Raw genomic sequence first — 23,472 nt, 5'->3', positions numbered from 1 at the left:
AGCTGCAGACGCTTACAGATGTGGTTGACTTAGTTCACACTGGAGCCCGTTGTGACCCATGTGCTACAGCTGCAACACCTCACCTACCTTGCCATCTTTACTGTGTTTGTTTAATTAAGTTTCAAGTTTAGAAATATTACCCGATTATAGTAATGTTAGAGTTTAACGAGTTACATTATAAATGCAGTACTTATTGACCCAGTATCTACTGCCCAGTTCAGAAAGAGTGAGGTGGAAAAATCTTTTTTAAAAAAAAACTCACCAATCACCTATCTGCTCACCAAATTAATGTCTCTGGCCTTCAACAACCTGGTCTCACTGTCTTTGATTTCCTCTCATGTAATGATCCTTTTTTCTAAACAGACCAGACAGTGGCACCTCCCTCGCTTAGCAAATTCCCAGGGTTAAGCATTTGTCCTTGCTGCACTCGGACAAAGCTGCATATTTTGGCTACTTCAGCTCCAGGAGTAATCCAGTTTTGGATTCTCACAACTGAATTGGTCAGAAAAAGGATCTGAGATAAAATTTATCTTTTTATACTTTGGTGCAAAGCTTTACATGCCTGGGGTAGAAATCAGATTTGAGCAGGAAGGCTGGTGGGTTCAATTTTCTGCCAGTACAATTTTCCATCAAAGCAAAATGCCCATCCCATCTAGATCTTGAGGCAAGGATAGACTCTATGTGCTCAATTGGTGCTGTCAATCAGATATCTAATTCCCAATTTATGTGTAAATATAGCATGTGATTAGAATGGATTGCTTTTAATGTATTCCATTCTCTTCATGCTGGAACTGAAATACATGGTAGATCACAAATGCATTCGTCCATCCTACGTTATTAAGTCGAAGGATGATTTCAGTGCAACTCTATCTCGTTAGGTCCTTTCTAACCTTCACACATCATCCTTCGGGTGCACGAAATAGAAGGCTATTCCCTCAATCCTTGCAAACGTTTCACTGCACATTTATAATACATGGTTGGAGCTCTGCACTTGCTGAGGTACTGTCTTTCACGCCAGCCCTGTCTGTTCCCTCGGGTAGATGTAGAAAATCCTATGACACTATTTGAAGAACAGGAGGGTTATCTCCAATCTCTTGGCCAATATTTATCCCTCAACTGTCATCACTAAAACAGGTTAGGCAGTCATTATCAGATTGTTGTTTGAGATGCCTTGCTATGTATCAATTGACTGCTGCATTTCTTACATTACAGCAGTGACTACAGTTGAGAGATAAATTGGTTGCAAAGTGCTGTGGGACACAATGAGTTTGTCAAAGTATAACCATAGGCCCTTTCAGCCTCGTTTTGTCTTGATCAGCCATCCAAAGTTTAACTAGACTGTCCTGCAGTCATATGTTCTGACCCAACAAAGTTTAACTGAAATCCATGGAGATTTCTTTTATTGGACACTTCTGTTGCATGACCCCCTGGCAGAACTGAGGTGAAAAGCAAATACTTTGGCTCCCAAGATTCAATTAAGAATACATTATTACCCAGCTGCTGCCGCTTTAACCTCCCAAAGCGCGTAGAAGTTGAGCAGCGGTAACCGGAGGAACCCAGGAGATAGTATACAAATAAAAGCATAAACTTTAGCCTAGCTTTATCAAACAAAATGACTTAGCACTCATGTTGCTATTTTCTTTTGGATGGTTACTGCTGCATTTCAGGAGAGTGGCAGACAGCAACATGAGGCAGAGAGTCTAGAAACTTCTATAATACTGCGATTTTTGGCTAGTGATTTATTATCATATTTTATGCCTCATTGATTTATACCCAATCTCCTTTTTGCTTATTGGGAACTTGGTTTTAAATAAAATCCAATAATGTTTGCTAGGGGATTAAACTATTGGCCCTGATTTCAGCTCTGCCTTGGCTAAAACCTAGGTTTAAATCCCCAATGCACCATGATTAGAATGAGATAAAAGATAATCTTGGAGGTGTTTTACTTTTGCTGCTTAAAATGAGCTTTGAAGAATGATGATTCACTCACTGGAGTTTTCATGATCCTATCCCTGAAATAGCCCTAATTTAATTCACAATTGATGTCCTCTGTGACCTTGGTGCACCATTCTTTGTCATCTGCTCAGATCTCTCCTCCACCTTTGTCATAGCTAACTACACCATCTTCCTCCAATGCCTCATCTGTTGTCCAGCTGAGTAGGATTGGCCTTGCCTGGTTCCACTTTTATCTGTCCCATCATCACGAGAGAATCTCTCAATGGCTTCTCTTCTGCTGCTCCCACACTATATTTCTAGTTGGATATATACTTGGCTGCCTCCTGGTTGTCCTCAATCGCTCTCCCTCAGCAATGATTATCCAAGGATATGATGTTTGATAATTCAGAGCTCTACCTCACTGCCATGGGCTTCTCTGATCTCAACACTCCCCCTATATTGTCAGACTATTTGTTCAATGTTGAGTTCTGGATAGAAAAGTAGGGTCAAGAGCAGACCATACCACTCTAGGTCAGCCTGTTCCACTATATAGTTAGGTTATGGTGATCTGTACTTCAACTCCATGCACCTGCAATTGATCCATGTCCTTTGGCCCAACTAATTAAATAAATGGTGTCAAAAGAAAGATTTTCATTAATGGAGTGCCTTTCATAACTGCTGGATGTCCAAAGCATGTTACATGCAATGAAATACTTGTGGAGTGTAGTCAGTTGTAATGTTGGGGAAACAGCAGTCAATTTGTGCACAACAAGCTCCCACAAATAGCAATATGATGCCCAAATAGTATCTAAATGATATTGGTTAAAGGATAAATATTGGTCCCTCCCCATTCTGTTTCGAAATAGTGCCATGAATTTTTCGACATCCAGTTGACATTTCACCTGCTCCACAGCTTAATGTCTCACTTGACTGAAGTCTGACAGTGTAGCACTCCTTCAGTACTGCATTAGTGTTGACTGAAATAATGTGCTCCAGTCTCTGTAGTGGCACTTAACCTATTACTTCTGACTCTGAGGCAAGAGTGCTACTAGCTAAGTCATGCCTGGCACTAAAATAGCATTTGAGAGCTGTTTCTAAGATGGTATAAAATAGTTGAAGTAATAGATTTTGTTGGTAACAATTTGTTTTGTAGCAAAGATTTTGGTTCCACTTGTAAGCAATCCAAGTTAGAGAATTCGGCAATATATTTTCTAACCACAGTTCAGTGTGTAGAGTTTTTAAAGCAACTATTCATCTTAAGGGCAAACAGCATGTTGATGACAATGGTGCCCAAAGTAGAAAAGCAGCATGTCTACTGTTACCTTGTCTAATCTGATCAGGTTGTTGAACTTTTTCTGAATTGGTCAGCTGTTTTGGTGGTGAGAGTTGGCATTGTGTCACAACCACCTCTCTCCTCAAGACAAACTAAAGACTTTTTGCCATTTCTTTAGAAGGACACCCAGCAACGCTCCCTTTTTGTGCATTTCATCCAATAGGGTTTGTAGGCTGGCATCAAACTTATTCTCTCCTTTCTCTTCAATGTCCTGCACCACTGAGCTGAATAGTATGTGTGTTTAAGGGGAATGCTAAATAAACATGAGACAAGATGATAGAAGATTATTCTGATTGGGTTAGACAAAGAGGGGTGTGGAAGCATAAACACTAGTAAAGACCAGGTGGGCTGAATATCTGTGTGCATACTCTAGTGTGCCCTGACCTATTGCTCACTGGAAATCTTATTGGAAACATCTATTACAACTACCTGATAGTCAACTCTAGCCTTACACAAAGTTTGCTACATAGCTGCTGCTTCACCCAACTTACTGTTGAAAGCTTTGAGACATTTTTTTTCTTAAAAGGGGATGCAATTAACATTTCCAACCCAGCTGTGTCATTGCCAGCACAGTATCCTGGAATACATGGAAGTTTCACTTGGTCAATACCAGTGAGTATGTGCAGAATTGTTAAAGCTGAAGGAGGCCATTCAGCTCGCATGTTTGCACCAGCTCTTCGAATGAGAAATTCACCTAGTACCGTTCCCCTGCCTTCTCCCTGTAACATTCTTCCTTTTCAGATAAGTCTAATTCTTTTCTGAATGCCTTGAATGAACCTGCCTCCATCACACAATCTCAGACAGAGCATTCCAGATCCTAACCACTCGCTGAATGAAAATGTTTCTCCTCAGGTCACCATTGCTTCTTTTACCAATTACTTTATATTTGTGCCCCCTTGCTCTCGATTCTTTCACACGTGTTAACAATTTCTCCCTATCGACTCTGTCCAGAGCCCTCATGATTTTTAATACCTCTATCAAATCTCCTCTCAACTGCTCCAAAGAAAACAGTCCCAACTTCAATCTATCTTTTGTAACTTGAAGTTCCTCATCCTTGGAACCATTTTCATGAATCTTTTCTTCAGTCTCTCCAATGTCTTCACATCTTTCCTAAAGTGCGATGTCCAGAACCGAATGCAATATTCCAGCTTGAGTATGAACAGGTTCAACATCATTGCTCTTGTACTCTTTGCCCCTATTAATACAGCACAGCCTAGGATTGTATGCTTTATTAACCACTCTGTCAACTTGGCCTGCTGCCTTCAATGACTTGCGCGCACACATGTACACCCAAGTCCCTGTGCACCCACATTACTTATATCTTTCCACGGAGGTGATGGCATAGTGACATTGTCGTTGGACTAGTAATTCAGAGACCTACGTTAATGCTCTGGGGACTTGCATTCAAATCCCACCATGGCAGATGGTGGAATTTGAATTCAATAAAAGAAATCTGGAATTTAAAAGTCTATTGATGACCATGAAACTATTATCAATTGTTGTAAAAACCCATCTGGTTCGCCAATGTCTTTCAGGGAAGGAAATCCGCTATCCTTAGTTCTGGCCTACATGTGACTCCAGACCCACAGCAATGTGGTTGACCCTTAAATAGCCTCTAAACGAGGGCAGTTAGGGATGGACAATAAATGCCGGCCTAGCCAGCAACGTCGACACCACATGAATTAATTTATAAAATAATTTATATTATCTCTCTTCGATCTTTCTAAGAATATGAATCACGCGAGTCACATGAATCTTGACAATTTACATGGTGGCTATTGCTTGCGTAGATCCTAATTCTGCAATGCAGTGGTGGGATAAGTTACCATTTGGAAGATTGGGTGGCTAATTATGCCGTCTGTGGTAATGAGCTGGTTTAGACCTGCAAGTTTTGATCCCTGGCTTATGAAGCTCCATGATTTCAACAGGACAGCTTGTAAATGGGTGCAATATTTTCCCCTTGTGCCTCTATATTAGAAAAGAGGGTGGGCATAGAGTACAGGAGTGATTCAACTAGGATCCTTACTCCTAATCATTATCCAATAACCCTATGACTGGCAAGTGGAGATCAAATTGCCGGTCAAGACTTAAGCTGTTGCATGAAGATTTGGGCCAGTCACTGGACTTTCCTGGCACCCCTGTGTTCACTGACCTAAACTGGCTTCCAGTCTGGCAATTCCTTGGCTCTTTTTATAAATTCTCATCCTTGTGTTCAACACCCTCCATGACCTTGCCCTCCCTATCTCTGTAACCTCCCGCCCCCCCCAGCCCCATAACCATCAGATTTCTGCACTCCCCCGATTCTGGGCTCGTCACTGATTTTAATTCCTCCACCATTGATGGCTGTGCCTTCAACTGCCTGCACCCCAAGTTCTGGAAGTCCCTCTCTCTTCTCTTGAGCCCCATCTTCTCCATTAAAGTTACTCCTTGAAACCTGCATCTTTGACCAAGCTTTTGGCCACTTGTCCTAATATTTCCTTTGTGGCTTGGCATTTTTTTTTTTAATCTGATAATGCTCCTGAGAGGCATTTGCGATGTTTTACTGCACTAAAGGCACTATATACATGCAGGTTGTTGATGGCAATGTCTTGGGGAAACTCCTTTTTCAAGAGCTGTTGCTTTTGGAAGAGCAAGGGAGTAAAGTTGGATTAAGAGATTGTCAGACTGCTTCCTTGGAGGAGCATGCAAAAATACATGACTAAGATTTGTGCTTAAGAGTTTCTTTAAATTTGAAGCAACCTTTGTCAAAACTAACATTTTGCCTTGCTAAAATGGGTCAAGCAGTTCTAACCTAAATGTGTGGAGTTCATAGCGTCCTCCACAGCTTCCAAAATATGTTGTTGTATTCAATCCCATGACACGCCTACCGCTGGATGTTAAAAGTGGGATGGCTAGAGAACAACATAACTATCCTTATAGTTCATGGCCACCTTGGGACAGACTGAAGGGAACCTAGTTGCAGTATGTTTTTAGCGCATGAGGTTTGTTCTAATGCTCTCAACAAAGTGGATTGCTGTTCCTTTGATCTCCCACCCCAGATGTCCTATTGCTGGAAGATCAAAGACAACATGGGGATATTAACCAGCTAGCAATACAGAGTCCTAGTTCCTAGCTGTCTCAGGAATTAACCCTCTCCACACATGGATACACATGTGGACACTTCATCCTGCAATGTATTAAAGCAGCCACACAGTTGCATATTAAAGCTTTTATTTCTGTAGTTTATTTTATTGCAAACTGACTTTTCAGGAGGCAAACACAATCTCCCTTTGAATTATTTTCGGGCCTTTCTTCAATGCTAAGCCCCCAGGCCATTGCTAAACACACTAAAAGCAGGTACACCAGTACAAACTACAATATTCTTGGTATTGTGAGACCAATGCAAAATGCATGCATCTGTAGAGGTAAATGAAACAGGAGCTTTATTTGGAACACCGCTTATCTGCTCTCGCCAACATCTTCCACAGGGCTGTATGAGAGATCAAATCAAGCGATGTTGCATCACTTCCTGTGATAACTGTCACTTTTTAAGATCAATTTAACTGAGTAGGGTCACGTGATTCGTTCAACCAATGTGTGCCAATTGCAGAGGAATAAATTCTAGGGAGGGACTTCCTTGGGGAAAAATGGCTGTATGAGGGGCTGACTGGATACAAGCAGCCGGGGAAACTCTCGTGTAAATAAAGTTTGTTTTGTTTAACTAAGGCCTCCCAGAGTGTGTTTCAACAATGCACACAGCAGGTGATGAGCATATTTAATGACTAGAATCAACCCATTAAAACCCAATATCCAATATAACACATTACGTTGCACCCACATGGGATGACTTCAGCTTTGCCCCCAGTCCTCTGAATGTTAAGGGTTTGAGAACTCAACAATACTGAAGATTGTTAGAGCTGTGAGAAAACTTGATGTGATTTTCACAGAATTGTTGTGTACTTTATTATAACTTGGCTTAAAAAGGTTTTTTTAAACTCAAAGATCGGAATTGAAATCCAGAGTTCTGAGGGTCCTATGTGAATAAATAAGGTTTTGAGCACTCTTAGTTCCAGTAGACGGCTGCAGCGACAAATGCCTATTATTTGGCACTGTATAAAGCTACTTTATTGAAATACCACAAGATGACTGGTGTGTGAAAGTGGAGGGAATAAAAACCCAGAATTGGTGCAGTAGGTTCTGAGGGAAAAACTTTATTCTTGGAATGTGGGTAACACTAACCAGGCAGCATTCCTCATCGATCCCTAGTTGCTCTGAAGCTTTAAGATGCAACCATGTAATGAGGGACTGGAGTCAGGGGCCAGAGTAGGACCTTGAAGGATGTAGTGAACAATTTTGTTTGTTTTTCAGTTGACTAATTGCTATTTCATTGAATGCAATGCTGCAGCTTATGGAGGTGGGATTTACCCTCCACTGCAGCATCTGCAACTTGCATTTATGCAGCACTTTTAGTGCAGAAAACACCCAAAAATGTCTGAGTTGTAATTAAACAAAATTGGGGACAAAATTGACAGAGCAAATATCTGCAGTGGCCAAAAGCTGTGTTAAAGAGGTGAGTTTTAAGGAATACTTTTTAAAGGGCCTGAGAGAGTTGGAGGTCTTGAGGGTTCCACGAAAGAGCGAGCTGGAATTTCAGGCACCTTTATGACCTCTGGATGCCCCAAAGCACTTTACAACCAATGAAATACTTTTGAAGTGTAGTCTCTGTTTCAATGTAGGAAATGCAGCAGCCATGTTGTGCCCAGCAAGGTCCACGTTCCAGAAGTTATTCCTTCAAAAGCTTAGCTTGTTAGTAGTAGTGATCCGAAGGTCTGTTTGTCGGAGTGCCTCAGGACAAAACTAATCTTGCAGGGGGAGGGGTGGGGGGTGGCGGAGGTGCTGGAAAAGGGAGGGTCTCGGAGGTTTTGGAGGCTTCACTTATATCAGTAATATCCTACCACCACCTGCTTCACATTTTGGAATTAGAAGTTTTTTTGTCCTTTTTTCCGATTATAGTGTACCATTGGGTGGAAATATGCACGTACCTCCTGTTCGCCATGTTGGGTGGGGGTTTAGTAGGCCTGTTAGCCCCCAAAGAATGGAAGCCATGTAACTGGGCTTAGAGTTTTTTTAATATGTTTTAATTTTGGATCTTGCAGTTTTATGGTGTGCTAAATCAGCACCAAATCTGAAAAAGAACCTCACTGTTTGGGGTGAATATATTTTACAATAAGGTTGGCCAGTCCAGAAAACTGCATTTTCTGCAGAGACTGGCATTGTGAAAGCTAACTTGTGACCCAAATAGCGCTATACTAAGATATGACATGAAGTTCAGGGGAAAGCTGGTTAAAGCTAGAGGAAGGCTGACATTAAAGCACACTTGTCCACCTCTTTGAGGTGTTTACTATGGTGAAGAAAGACTCTTTTAAAAAGGCTTTTTAAATTAAGCATGTGATTTATTTTGGCTGGGATCTTAATTGTCATCTGCCTAATAATCATCACCTGCAAGATCCGCTTCAAGTTACTCAGCATCCCGACTAGGAAATAAACCGCTGTTCCTTCACTGTTGCTGGGTCAAAATCCTGCAACTCCCTTCCTAACCGCACTGTGGGTGGACCTACACCACATGGACTGCAGCGGTTCAAGAAGTCAGTTCACCGCTACCTTCTCAAAGGCCATTAGAGGTGGTCAATAATCACTAGCCTAGCCAGTGACACCCACATCTTGTGAAAGAATAAAAAGTTAATTATAGGAAAAGATCACAAACAAGAGCAAATTGACCATGATTGATCCGGACCATTTTGATTTGCCTTAAATAGCTATGCCTTTGATTGAGAAAGGATGGTGCTTTCAGATTTCATGAACGCTTGACTCTTATTACGTCAGTGAAGACATGTAACCAATTTCTATGAAAGCGGAGGCAATGCAAATTGATGTATAGTGAACTCAGAGATATCATGTATTGTCTACAGGCTGGAGAAAAGAACATTAATAGTCAGGAGGGATAGCTAGAGGGCGAGAGATGAAAGTTTAACAGCCCTAAGGTCAGAATTCACATCAGAGACCCGTTGAAGAATGGAAAGAATTTTTAAATCACCACCAGCTGTGACAGCAAAATAGTGTGAAACGTTTGACCTGTATGTGCAGACTGAAGATACTATCTCCAAAACTAACTGTTTATATTCTTGGTCTAAACCCAAGTTTTGAATGTAAGGGTTTGGGGAAATATAGAAACAGGAGTAGATCATTCAGCTCTTTGTGCCTGTTCAGACGATTAATCAGATCATGGCTGATCTGTATCTCAACTCCATCTACTCACTTTTGTTCCACATCCCTTAAAAAAAATCTTTTGATCTCAGTTGCGAATTTTTCAATTGATCTTCATCTCCCTACTTTTTGGGAAGAAATTTCCAAATTTCCACCACCTTTTTGAGTGAAGGTATGCTTTTTGAGATGTATTTGGGGAGGTATAAGGGTAGCAGGGCAGGGTGGGATAATGGGCATAAAAGATAGTGGACATTTATCTGATCCACCCCTGTTCCATTCATAGATAATTTGATGTGCATGCCAGGAATTTTGCATTGAGTGGGCTCCAAGGAACCTATGTCTGCTGAGATCCTAAGGCACTCCCATGCTGTTGGAGATAAACTCCTAGGGACAAATTACCTACTTGGTGTAAATAGTTCGGTTTTTCTATGCTCTGTCTTCACCCTGGATTTGTTCTCTATAAGCCCCTTTAGGTATGCAGTTCTCTGATATCTACTCCACTTCCACAAAGTAGGTTACAGGTATATGCTGCTTAAATGACTCAATCTCCACAATTTGGAATGGTGTCAGTAGTTGGCCAATGTAGCAGACTGAAATCTAGCCCTGCTGCACTACCATCCCTTCAAAAAAAAAAGGTCCAGGGATTTTTTAAGATAGTGTTAAAGGTCTCTGTTCTTCTCATGGATTCCAGAGTGAACGTGTTGCAGTAGTTCAGAAACTTCTCCGGTTTGACCACCAGTCTGCTCTGAGTGAAATGTTTGTGTTTTCTGCCTTGCCACAACTTCACAATAGTATCCCATGCTATGGTAGTATGGGGCATCCATCTCCCACTACAGCCATCCTGCAATATGTGAGTTCACCACTTCTGTGCTGGGGGCTGGTGAGTTCAGTTGGCTAGATGGCTAGCATGGGGTTCAATCCTCATTCAGCCTGAAACAGACTTAGGGCCTGCCTTCTCAGCCTACCTGTAGCTTAAAAAAAAAATCACAGCACTTTGCCAGGTTTCAGTGAATAATCGCCAAAGGATCTGCCTGAAGAAGGATGTGGTGCCCTGGACCAATGTTCACTAGCAGTTAACCTCATTTTATGAAGTCGCCATCTGCAGACAAGATGAAAGATGATTTTTGTCTCTCTCTACCTGCTGCTGTGCTTGCTGCCAGATCAGTGTAGCATTATCCAAGTTGTGTTTAATCTGTGAAGAGTACAAATTGTCCAGTTTCTTGTCCGTTTGTGAGGAATTGCATTGGGAATTAGATCATGGAACAGGAGCTCATCCGCAGGCCCGAGTGTCATGCAACTTAGCTCCTGGCTGCTGGTACAGCAGCAGCCCGGGGGGGGGTGGGGTGGGGGGGGGATGTGTGCCCAGTGTTGGAAGCAAGTGGTAGTAGCACAAGATCAAATTCTGTTATGATTGCTATACGCACAACTTAGCATTGCTTGCTCTGTCAGGTATCCCACTGGCAGCTTCTTGGAATGCTCCGTATCTCTGAATCCTTTATTATTTCACTGTGCCTGGGGACTGGGTATAGTATTTAATGACTTAATTGTCTTATGTCGATTTATAAGAGACTGTAATTGATCCATGTTCACTGCTTTATTGGTTAAGCCTGGGTGTGGACTCAGAGTAAAGTAGACACCACAGAAGCTATGAGAAACTGAGCTGCAAGCATGAGGCAAATGTGATTGCAGAGATATTATAAAACTTTTAAATAAACCCGTTGCACACTTAGAAACTAGTGTCATCTCTTCATTGCTCTGAGATATATAGAATATACACAATGTAGGAAAGAAACACCCATCTTGTCAGTCAGAACTGGGTATGAAGCTTGGCCTCAAAGGTGAATGGATAATGTTGGCAAAACCACGGTACTCTGAACTACTGCAATGCCACCTCAAACTCTGAGGGCTTTTTTAACCTCTGAATAACCATGCTGACCCAATGTTGCTGTCTGTGCTGTTGAAAGCTGACGGCCGATCTTTCCTCTTTGTGCCACCTGTTGCTAACCTCAACTGCTCCTGGAGCCATTGCTGGTCTCAACTTTGTGTTGCAGAGTATATTTGATCAGTGATATAGAAATAGTTGAAGCAGAATAAGGTACAGGGCTAGGGGCGAGAGTGCAAGAAAGTGGAAATATTGCTGAAAAGAGACATGTTGTCAAATCCTCTCACTTTGCACTTATCAGGACAAATGTAAAAATGCCAAATTTCAAACAATCACAATTTATAATACAGGAGAAAAGGCTGCCAAATGATTGACAGGTCAACTCGAGCTGAAACATTGTGATGGAGAAATAAATGGAAAATGATAGGCTCCCAGTTAATTCAAAAATGCTCAAGGTTTGAACATTTTCATTTTGTTTGCAGAGAACGGGCCTCTGCATATGGATGTATTTTACTTAGTATTGCACTTCTAGCAAGCATACATGAGCCATGTTATGAGCTTGACTGATTAACTTAAATTGATAATGTAGCTAGTAGTAAGTTGTTTGCTAGTGTAGCTATTTGCACATTCAGGATTGTTCAGTACGTGCTGCCCATGCAGTTTTGCATTGCTGTTGCATAGGCCTGACAGTCACAGTGGGCCAAAATGCTTTTTTGAAAAATTCTGTAGATCCACTTTTAATCCTGTTTTTTTTTAAATAATTTATCCAGCTACACTTAAGAGCATTTAACCAATATAACATTGATTTTGTGGGGGAAGAAATTCTTTGAATCTCTAATCATATTTGAAGCTTGCCAATTATGCTTTCAGCCAAGTTTAAGTAACCTCTTGCATCCCAGAAATAAATATGAAGCAGATTTTTTGCAGGATTTTTAAATAAGATCCTTTTCCATGTTTATTCCCTCTTTGGCTTAATTGGACAGTCTCCAAACATTTATCGTGTGCCCATTGTACATGCTCACAAGTGCTCTCCTTATCATTCTTATTTGATATTTGATGTCCCTTCTCTACACCTGCAATGCTCGACTCAGCATATCTTCTGCATCCTTGTCAATGCAATGATGATCTTGGCAGCCCATTCATCCACATGTGCCAAACAAGATAGCGCTTGTAAGAAGAGACATTATTTCTTGTCCAGATTATTTATAGAACAGAAACAACAAATAGATCATACTTATGGGACATTACACAGATCTAAAAGCAACATAATATTTACACAGAGCCAAATGTAGACATGACCTAGTCCCATTTATAATGCTGATCACTTTAAACCTGTGTGATATCCTGTGCTTCTAAGTGGACTGTTTTTTGACACAAATGGTGTAATGTTTCCCTGATCAAATATCTGCATAAGTAACGTGGGCACTGACACAGTCAAACAGCTGACAATGATTCGAATCAATTATCTGGAGCTGTATCTCCTGCTGGTTTTTATTCTTTATGGAATGTGGACATTGCTGGCAGGTCCAACACTTATTGCCTATCACTAATTGCCCTCGCAAATGTGCTGGGAGCCATTTTTTTTAACCACCACAATCTGTATGAAGCTACGCCCATGGTGCTGTTAGGCAGGCAATTCCAAGATTTTAACCCAGTGACTGAGGGATGGCGTGAGACTTGGAGGCGGACTTGCAGATGGTGGTGTTTCAATGTGCATGCTATCCCTGACCTTCTAGGCAATAGAGATTGCAGGTTTGACTTGAAAGAATATCACAGACAATTGGTTTAGCTATCCAATGCCAGGTCTAGGCCAGCATTTATTGCCCACCTCTAATTGACTTTGGGAAGGTGGTGAGCCACTGCTTTGAACTGCCCCCACCCATGTGGTGTTGGTACATCCACAGTGCTGTTAGAAAGGGAGTCACAGGATTTTGACCAAGTGGCAAGTGAAGGAACGGAGATATATTTTCAAGACAGGATGGCGAGTGGCTTGGAGAGGAACTTGCAGGTGGTGGTGCTGTTTCCATGAATCTGCTGCCCTTGTCCTTGGTCATAGAGGCTGTGGGTTTGGAAGATGCTTCCCAAGGAGCCTTGGTGAGTTGCTGCAGTGCATCTTGTAGATGGTACATGATGTTCCAACTGTTTGTCGGTGGTGGAGGGAGTGAATGTTGAAGGTAGTGGAGGAGGTTCCAATCAAGTGGGCTGTTTTGTCCTAGATGATGTCAAGCTTCTTGTGTTGTTGGAGCTGCACTCATCCAGGCAATTGGAGAATATTCCATCACACTCCTGACTTGTGCCATGCAAATGGTTGACAGGCTTTGGAGAGTCAGGAGATGAGTTACTCACTGCAGAATTCCTAGCCTCTTTGTTGTAGCTACAGTATGGCTAATCTATTTCAATTTCTGGTCAGTGGTAACCCCCCAGAATGTTGATACATGCAAAAAGCACATGGACTATTTGGTCACCGAGATGGAGGCCATCTGATCAGTTGCATCTGCCACGTCCCTCCCCTCCCTTCCAATAGCCCACAGGGCCGAGCTTTCTCTTAAGCTCACCCTCTGCCCTTGCCTTGAACTCTTGAACTCGCATCATTCTCTAGTTTCTCTCCCGTATCTCCTGTCATGCCCTCTCTGTACTCATCTTGTTCATGACCCTGACCGCCTGCTCCCTAGACCCTATTCCCACTAAACTGCTGATTACCAAACTTCCCCCCATGGCTCCAATGTTAGCTGACGCTGTAAACTGTTCTCTTCAGGTGTTGTTCCCCCGTCCTTTAAATTTGATGCCATCACCTTCTCAAAAATCAACCCTTGAGCATACCACCCTTGCAAACTATCACCTGATCTCCAACCTCCCTTTCCTCTCCATAGTCCTTGAATGTGTTTCCCTCGCTCAAATCCATGTGCATCTTACCCAGAACTCCATGTTTTAATGCCTCCAATCGGCTTATTGCCTCTGCCACAAAGTGGCTCTAATTGATTTCAAACAGTCATATAAGATGAGGTAAAATACCCCACCTTATCCTTCTCCAGCTGTGTGCAGCCTTTGCATGGTTGACCATTCTCCTCCACTACCCCATCACTGTTGTCCAGCTGGGTGGCACTGCATTCACCTGGTTCTATTCTTATGTATAACTGTATCCTGAGTATCACTTACAATGGCTTCTCTTCCTGGTACTGCACAGTACCCGCTGGTGTCCCTGAAGGATTTGTCCTTGCCCCTCCTATTTCTCACCTATGTGCTGCCCCTTGGTGACATCACCTGAAAGCACATTAGTTTCACATGTACACTGATGGCATCCAGTGCTACCTCGCCACCACCTTTCCCACTGTCTCCACTAAATTACCAGACTGTTTATCTGACATCTGATACTGGATGAGCAAAACTTTCCTCCAATTAAATAGAGAAGATTAAAGCTATTGTTTTAGGCTTGTGCTGTAAACCCTGTTCCCTAGCTACTGATTCCATTCCTCCCTCGTGACTATGCTAGACTGTGCACGACCCTGGTGTCATGTTTGATCCCAAGATGAGCTGCCAATAACACATTCACACCATCACTAAAACTGCCTATTTTCCCCTCTGCAACTTTGCCCCTGTAGCAGCTCATCTGCTGAAAACCTCATTTATGCCCTTGTTACCTCTAGACTCAACTATTTCAACACCCTCCTGGTTTGTCTCCCACATTCTACCCTCTGTAAACTTGCGGTCATCCAAAACTTTACTGCCATGTGTCTTAATTCTCAACAAACCTTGTTCCCTTATTACTCTGGTGCACGCTAATGCACAGTGTCACCTGGTCAAACAGGACTTCTGGAGACTGGGATTTTCCAGCCCTACCGCGGCGTGTTTCTCTGTGGTGGAGGGGGTGAGCCATTCAAAACTTCATTGACTTTGACGGGACCAGAAGATCCCAGCTGGAGTTAGTGGCCCAGGCAGAACCTAGCTGAGCATCAGTGAGCAGGTGGCTGACCTGAGATGGGTAACACTAGCTGTAGAGTTTGCCATCTTGTTCTTCTGACTGGAGTAAGATGTCCAGTAATGAGTGAGGAGGAAAGGTGGGGGAGGGGCAGTGGTGGTGGTGGGTGGGTGGGTAGAGAAAGAAAAGAAAAATAGTAGAAGCCTACTCTTTCAAATCTGAGAGCACTGGAGTGAACCTTGGATGAAGGTGGTGCATTAACAGGATTTGATTTCATGCCAGTTTCAGATGGAGCGAGCAATCCAACCACTTCATCCAGATGTAATGACAGTTTGGTGGTCTTGTGTGGCACGGTGGGTGGCGTTTCTGCCTTTGAGCCAGCTGCTCCAGGGTTGAGTCCCACCTCCAGAGAAGGTGGATTCATAATGCAGCCAAAGAGATGAGTATGTCAACCTGCAAACGCTTCCAACACATGCTGACACACAGACACACGGACAATTAAGAGTGGGAGAGATCCTGATCAGCCAGGTGTTGGAAAGAATGATGGAGCCGATACCATCACTTTCCAAAACCCCAGACTACAATATGCATGTTAAAAAGTGCAAGTTGATGCAGCAACACTGACTCCACTGTAACACATCAATGACAATTTGGTTGGGAGAAACAGTTATTCATATTTTGTTGAGTAAATGAATGACTTAGTGGTCTAGACTCTGACAAAATGCACATTCCAATTTCATCAAGCGTAATTTACTCTGATGTTTATTTTGCTAGCAATGGTTCCAGAATATTTTCAGCTTCAATAAGTACCTCATAAATATTAATGCAATTATTATCCAGTTCGCCTTTTTAATAGATTCAGTGCAATCAATATATCTTTTTAAGAACCACTATAAAAATGATTCCAATTCCTAAATAACTTGTACCTGAATATCTGAGAGTAAGACATGGAAGAAAAATAAAATGTAACTCATGGTAGGAGATGGTGTTCCAATCCAGTTTATGACAATAAAGTATTTCAGTATAAAACCAAACAGAAACTCCCTCAGTGATGGAACTAAGTTTAGAGATCATAGGAACAGAATAGTCTTTCGCCCCTTGTTTGTTCTGCCATTCAATCCCCAATCAATGCTAGATGGGCTGATGCTAATGAGGATCTTGGCTTCTGTTCAACTAAAAATGAAAAGTGGGGCTGAATTTTTAGGCCCCAATTTGGGGCGGGGCACAGTTGGGTGGGCGAATAAATTCGTGCTGCTACTGATGTACTAGTTTCCCAGCATCATTCCACCCCTGGGTCATTTTCCTGGAAGTTGTTGGTGGATGGGGAGAGGTGAGTGCATGGTGGCAGAGCTACCAGCCTGCAAGTGACAGGCAGCTAATTTAATGAAGGCCTATCGTCAGAGGCCAACTGGAATTTTCCAATTGACCTTCAGGTTCGCAGAGACACCAAGGAACAGTGTAGTTGCCTGGAGACTACCTCCAAGGGGTGCCAGCACTCCAGGAAGGCTTAGAGGCCCAACACACCTGTCTAGGCTTCAGATAAAGCTGCAGGTCACCCTGTGGAGAAGCTCTCCTTCCACAATGGCACAGCTGCTCAGGAGATTTTGCTTATTTTAAACTTAAAACGGTTGGGCACCTCCATCTTGGGGTGCCCTCTCCCTCACCTGAAGAGAGAGCTTGCTGCTACTGAGCTGTAGTGCCTCCTATTGGCCCTCTAGCTTTAAGAATCCATCTGCCATTCTTAAACGGACAAGTAAGCACACAGTATGGCCATTCATTGGCTAATTTCATGGAAAATCTCAGCTTGACTGTTCCCCACATTTGACCCTAATTTGATCCTGATGCCAGCAAAGAAAATCTTGCCAGTGATTCCTAATCCTGATTGCTATCCAATTCCTCCCTGCTGGAAAGTACATGTGTGTGGCTGTTAAAGAAAGAAAGCCTTGTACTTATAAAAACACTTGACAACCTCAGGATGTCCCAAAGGACTTTTTGAGTCACTCTGTGGTGTTGGAAGTGCAGCAGCCAATTGAATACAGCAAAGTTTCACCATCATAAGATATTGATCAGAATATCTTTTTTTTTTGCAGTAATGTAGGTTGAGCGATTTAAAAATTGGCCAGCAGTGAACTTCCCTGCTCTTCTGCAAAAGAGTGCTATACAATCTATAACGTGCACATGAGAGAAATAGGATTTAGTTTTAACTTCTTGTCTGATGGCACCTGCTGAGTGCAGCATTCCCACAGTATTGCATTGAATTATCAGTTTAGGTTATGTGCTCAAATCTCTAGAGTGAGACTTTAACCCATGACCTCCTGACTCAGAGGTGAGAGTAGTACCTGGTTTAAGGCGACATGATGGGTGCCTTCAACTTGCCTATGATGTCTCCTCCCTGCCCTAGTGACCCAGTAGTTCACTGACATATTTCTGCCAGCATTTACACATGGAGCTGTGAAAACTATAGTTTTATGGAGGAACTCCCGAGATGGTTGTTACGTGTTGCGAGGTCCTTCTCAAAGATTTCCCTGAGCTTAGGTCAGGAGTTCTGATTTGGATTCAATAATGAGAAGAAACTGTGTATGATCATTCTTGGCTTTCCTTCCATACCACTTGTTGGTCAAATACTTATATATATATATATATACATATATATATATATATGGTTGCTAAGATCATGCCCACAACTACTTCTGACAAAGATTAAGCAGAAACAATAATAATCTAATATCCCTTAATCCATCTCAATAAATATTTATCCACTCCAGATGTTCCCCATCTGTTCTTTAAGCAGACTTAAAAAAGTTCATTTGTTGCAAACGTCTTATATATTGCATTATAGTCCACATTGTACTACAGCAGGCTTTATGCCTGGCAAATAAACACGAGAAATTGATTTAATTTTACAGATGGCTGTAGCACAAAATGTTACTGAGCAGACTTGGAGAAAGCAACAACAAGTCTGCTTACAACTTTAGCTTCTGAAGAGACTGGAAGCTTTGGCAAAAATGTTATTTGTGGTACAAAAATGCAGCAAGAAACCACAAGACTGCGACTAGCTCAAACACTTTTTTAAAAATCTTTTTCTGTTTGTCATGCAGGTCCCAACCCCGGAAATCCGCGCTCACAGTTTGTACTTTGACCTTTCCGCTTATGGGATAGAGTTCTCCTCCTCCACCAACAAGGAAAGCTCAGAGCCCTCCGCCTTGAGGCCAGGCTCCCACTTGAAAATTTACGGTACTTTCCGCAACCGATACATGGCTCTCGCCTGCCCGGTGTCTGACTCCAAAGTAGTCAAGTTTCTCCGTCATACACCTAACTCGTCGGTGAGTGGAATGTCAAGGAGCTCATTTCAAACTTAGCCAAGACTTTACGCTAGGCTACTCATTTGCTCACTCTGCTACTTTGTGTCTTAGTCTTTTACGATCCTCGCTGTTTCTCCAATCCACTATTTTGTGCTTATCAAACTTTCAGATTGCATTCCCTATGCCCAAGCCTGAATCATGTCTGTTGTTTTTTTTTTATTATTCATTCATGGAATGTGGACATCACTGGCTAGGCCAGCATTTATTGCCCATCTCAAATTGCCACTGAGAAGGTGATGGTGAGCTGCTGCAGTCCATGTGGTGTAGGTACACCCACAGTGCTGTTAGGAAGGGAGTGCCAGGATTTTGACCCAGCGACAGTGAAGGAACGGCAATATATTTCCAAGTCCAGATGGTGAGTGGCTTGGGGGAGACCTTCCAGGTAGTGGTGTTCCCTTGTACCTGCTTTCCTTGTCCTTCTAGATAGTAGTGGTTGCCGCTTTGGAAGGTGCTGCCTAAGGAGCCTTGGTGAATTCCTGCTGTGCATCTTGTAGATGGTACACACTGCTGCTACTGTGCATCAGTGGTGTCTGTACCTGAGCTGCATTATTTCCAACACTTCTCCAATTTGGCCAATACCCATTTACTCTAACTTTTTGTTTTCTGTCAGCCAACTATCTATTGCATACTGCTACATTCCATGTAATACCACACGCTTGATTCCCAAAATGCTTTCTGAAAATCCAATTTGACCCTGCGCTGACTGACCTTGATTAACCATTCATCTCAATTTTCACCACAGGCTATAGTTCTCACCCTTTCCTGCCCTCGCACCCAAAGATTTTAAGGAGGCTTGTAGCAATTATGGCTTTAGTTAGCGTGTAATTTACCTTTTAAGAATAATACTTGTTAAACAAGATCACATGATCTGCAGTAACCAATAGGAGTAGTGCAGGCTACCTCAGCAGTCAGTGTAGAGATGAGTTGAAGCTGAAAGCACATATGCAGTTGCTGTTGAATACATTTGTGAATAACCATTGTTTCCAAGAAGTATCTGCAGATCACCTCTATCACTAATAGTACAACTCGCCCACCCTACAACAAACTGGCGACAAGGATAAAATCAATTTAACAGAAGAATCAATGTTAAAAAGAAATTGGCACTATATCTCACCCGGTGATTGTAAGTAGCATTGAAGAAGTTATTCTCTCTCAAAATGCCACAACTTTGGAGAATTAATCCTTTTGAACCAGCCATATATGATTGGTCTCAATACATAGAACATCTTACCTCTTTTTTTCAAGCAAATGAGATTATGGGGAAAGAGAATATGCTAGCGATCCTCTTGAGTACTTGTGGGAGCAAAACCTACTGTCTGATTTGAAGTTTGATGGCACCCAGAGATCCAGATTCTAAGAATTTCAATGAATTAGTGGACCTCATGAAGGGTCACCTTCAACCCAAGCCCTCAGTCAAAATGCAGCGGTTAGGTTTAATTCACAAAATAGAGGCTTGGTGAAACGATTGCACACGACCTGGCAAATCTGAAGCAACTAACGGAACATTGTGCATTTGGTACGACTCTAAATAACGTGCTCAGAGATTGTTTAATGTGCGAAAGAGGACACTATTCAGAAAAGGTTATGGCCGAAGTGAATCTGGATTTCAAGAAGGCGCTAGATTTAGCGTTGGCCATGGAAAACACAGTAGGAGATTCACAACCAATACAGGGTGTGCAAAATGGTGCCGTCCTCCACATTGGGCGGGAAACCTCAGCTGAACGAGGTGTGAAAAATTGAGACTCCGCCAAAGAATAAAGAAAAATAACTTATCAGTGAAATTGAAGAATAATTTTAAGAGTTGGAAACAAGCAGTCTTTTAGCGATTGGCAGTTTAAAAATAATCAAATGCTACGATTGTCACAGAAATGGATATATAATGGAGCAATGCAAGGAAAGATTCAAGCAGGCTTATAAATAAAAGAAATCTACAATGTAGGAGAGCCTGAAACAACAAATTCAGACATTTACTCGTTTAATCTGAAAGTTTGGAAAGACAGAGCCAATATTTGTCATAGTGAAAATAAATGGCAGACCTATTAGAATGGAAGTGGACATGGGAGCTTCCACTACAATTGGGGAACACACCTTCAGATATCTAAATAATGGTGAACATCAATTAAGTTTAGAAGAAATAGCTGCCAAGCTAAAAACATATGAGTGAAGACATTCAAGTAAAAGGTATAAGCAGAGTAACTGTCCATTATGGAAGTCAATCAGCAAAGCTACCCTTGATGGTGGTAGCAGATGAAGGGCTAAATCTCCTGGGATGAAATTGGCTAAAGGCGATTTAATTTAGAATGGTCTAAAATTTTTCAGTTGAGCGCAAGTGGGCTACCAGAGCTACTTAGAAAGTATAAAAGCAAAAGCTCTGAAGAAGAGTCATAGGGACTCAATGTTAATCTGTTTTCCTCTCAGATGCTGTTAGACCTGCTGCGTTTTTCCAGCATTTTGTGTTTTTGTTGTACTTGGGAAGTATGCCACAATATTTGAGGATGAACTGGGGAAAATCCAGGGCCTGCAGACCAAGATTTATGTGGATCTGGAAGCAAACCTTTGCTTCATGAAGGTGAGACTGGTGCCACGTGCCCTGCAAGGAAAATTTGACATTGAATCAAACAGGCTAGAGCAACTGGGCATTCTAGAACCCATGCAGCTCTCAATAGGCAGCACACATAGCCCCCATCCTTAAACCTGATCAAAGTCTCCAAATTTATGGAGACTACAAACTGATAGTTAATAAAGTAGCTAAGCTAAACAGGCACCCATTCCAAAAATCAAGGACCTGTATGCCAAGCTGGTAGGAGGGACAACATACACAAAGCTTGACATGAGTCATGCTTATCAACAACTAGAGTTGCATAATGCTTCCCGGTAATTTGTCACAATTAATACCCACAAAGGGTTTTACCGATATACATGATTGCCTTTCAGTGTCTCCTCTGCTTGTGCCATCTTTCAGAGAACAATGGAAAGCTTCCTGCAGGGACTGCCTCAGGTTGTAGCCTATTTAGATGAAGTATTGGTCGCAGGATTCACTGAAAAAGAGCATTTGGCAAACTTCGAAGTCTTACACTGCAGCTTGTAAGAAACTTTTTTTTTAAAAAAATAGTGCACGTTCCAAGCGAGGGGGGTAATCTATTTGGGTCATTGGGTAGATTCACAGGGCCTCCACCCGGTTGAGAAGAAAATGAGGCACCTGCATCAAAGAAAGCCTTAGAGCTCAAATCGTTCCTAGGAATGATCAGCTATTATGGGCGGTCCTTACCCAATTTATCTACAATGTTGGCCCCCCTTCATTCTCTACTCAAAGAACCAACTTTGGTCTTGGGAGGTGTCCCAGAAAGAAGCTTTCATAAAGGTGAAACAATTGTTGCACCTGTCCAACTTATTAGTGCATTGTGACCAGACGTAAGAATTGGTGCTGACAACGCGATGCATCTTTCGACTGAGTGGAAGCAGTGCTTTCTCATCGGGTGGATGACAGCTCAGAACGGCCAGTAGGTTACTTATCAAGAGTGCTCGCCACAGCAGAAAAGGAATACTTACAAATAGAACACAAAAGCATGTCCATCATCTTTGGTGTCAAGAAATTTCAACAGTTTAGAGGGCTGCCATTTTACAACCATTTCAGACCACAAACCATTGCTAGGATTGTTTGGAGAGGACAAGGCTATGCCACCCATAGCCTCAGCAGGGATACAATGATGGGGACTTAATTCTGGCAGCAGATGGATAACGCTTTTGTACATAGGCCTGGCAATCAAATCGCAAAGTCCAATGCCCTTAGTCGTTTGCCTTTACAGGAAAATGATGAGCACATCCCAGTTCCTGGTAGGTAAAATTTCACACAAGTAAGTACAATGTGATACATTTTGGAAGAAGAATGAGGGGAAGCAATATAAAATTAAGGCCAGAATGTTTAAGATTGGGGGGGCTTGGCCTCTGCCATCTGAAGAGTCAGTGAGGAACACATCCCCGCCAACTCAGTCTTGCTGCCATTTTTTGCTCTAACAAACATTGGTTGACAGTAGGTGGGGATTCCACACCTCCCTCGGGAGGAAGTCCCACCTTTGAGAGCTGCCAGCCAATCATTGGCAGGTGGCTCTCCAGTCCAACCAGGAACAGCACTGCAATGGCTGGAAGAGGCTTCCTAAGACTAAGTCATGTTGGGGGTCTGGGTGGGGAGGATAGGGGAGGCCTGGAGTCGCGAGGGGGTTGGGGGGGGAGGTGATTGGGGTCCTGGGGGATAGGTCTGGGTGGGAGAGGGAGGTCTGCAGGTCACCAGCACTCGAGGGGAGGTTGCCTCCAGTCAGAAGGGGGCTTCTGATGGAGGTGCCCACCCACCACCACATTCCTGCCCCAGCTCCCCCTGCCAACCTTCACACCTGAGATCTAACTCGCTTCATTTCCAGCCTCCAATCCTCCTCCCCCCACCCCCCACCCACGCCTCCCAAACTCAGCTGCCATCTGCCTACCAGTCTTAAAATTTGAGTAGCCGCTTAAGAAGCTTGAGTGGGTCAAGAGTGGGCTTTTTGTCCGAGGCCCTGCCTGCCCAGCGTGAAATTGCTCTAAGGTCAGGGCGGGCAGGAAATCTTGAGTCTGTGCAATTTCATGCTCCCCACCCCCAGCTCAGAGCCCGCCGGGTGTGGAGTAAGGGAAGAGTAAAATTCTGGCCGCAGGGTTCATTTCTAAAGAGGGCACAGGAACAGGCACAGTGTGGGTATATGTGCACAAGTTGTTGAAGGTGGCAGGACAAGTTTGAGAAGGCAGCTGAAAAAGAGCACAGGATCCTGGGCTT

General features: G+C 42.8%; 1 protein-coding gene across 2 annotated transcripts in view; it reads left to right on the top strand.

The window, feature by feature from the left end:
* The window catches only part of si:dkey-234i14.6, a 137,052-nt gene that overhangs the window by 74,708 nt on the left and 38,872 nt on the right, over nt 1-23,472 (top strand). For both annotated transcript variants that reach the window (XM_041192130.1, XM_041192131.1), the window contains exon 3: nt 18,408-18,632. In XM_041192130.1, coding sequence (XP_041048064.1) covers nt 18,408-18,632 — 225 coding nt within the window. The remainder of the gene's footprint in view (nt 1-18,407; nt 18,633-23,472) is intronic.

This window comes from Carcharodon carcharias, chromosome 7 (genome assembly GCF_017639515.1).
Source record: "Carcharodon carcharias isolate sCarCar2 chromosome 7, sCarCar2.pri, whole genome shotgun sequence".
NCBI classification, from domain to species: Eukaryota; Metazoa; Chordata; class Chondrichthyes; order Lamniformes; family Lamnidae; genus Carcharodon; species Carcharodon carcharias.
Note: the sequence above shows the minus strand (reverse complement) of the source record. Positions and strands in the feature narration are given on the sequence as shown.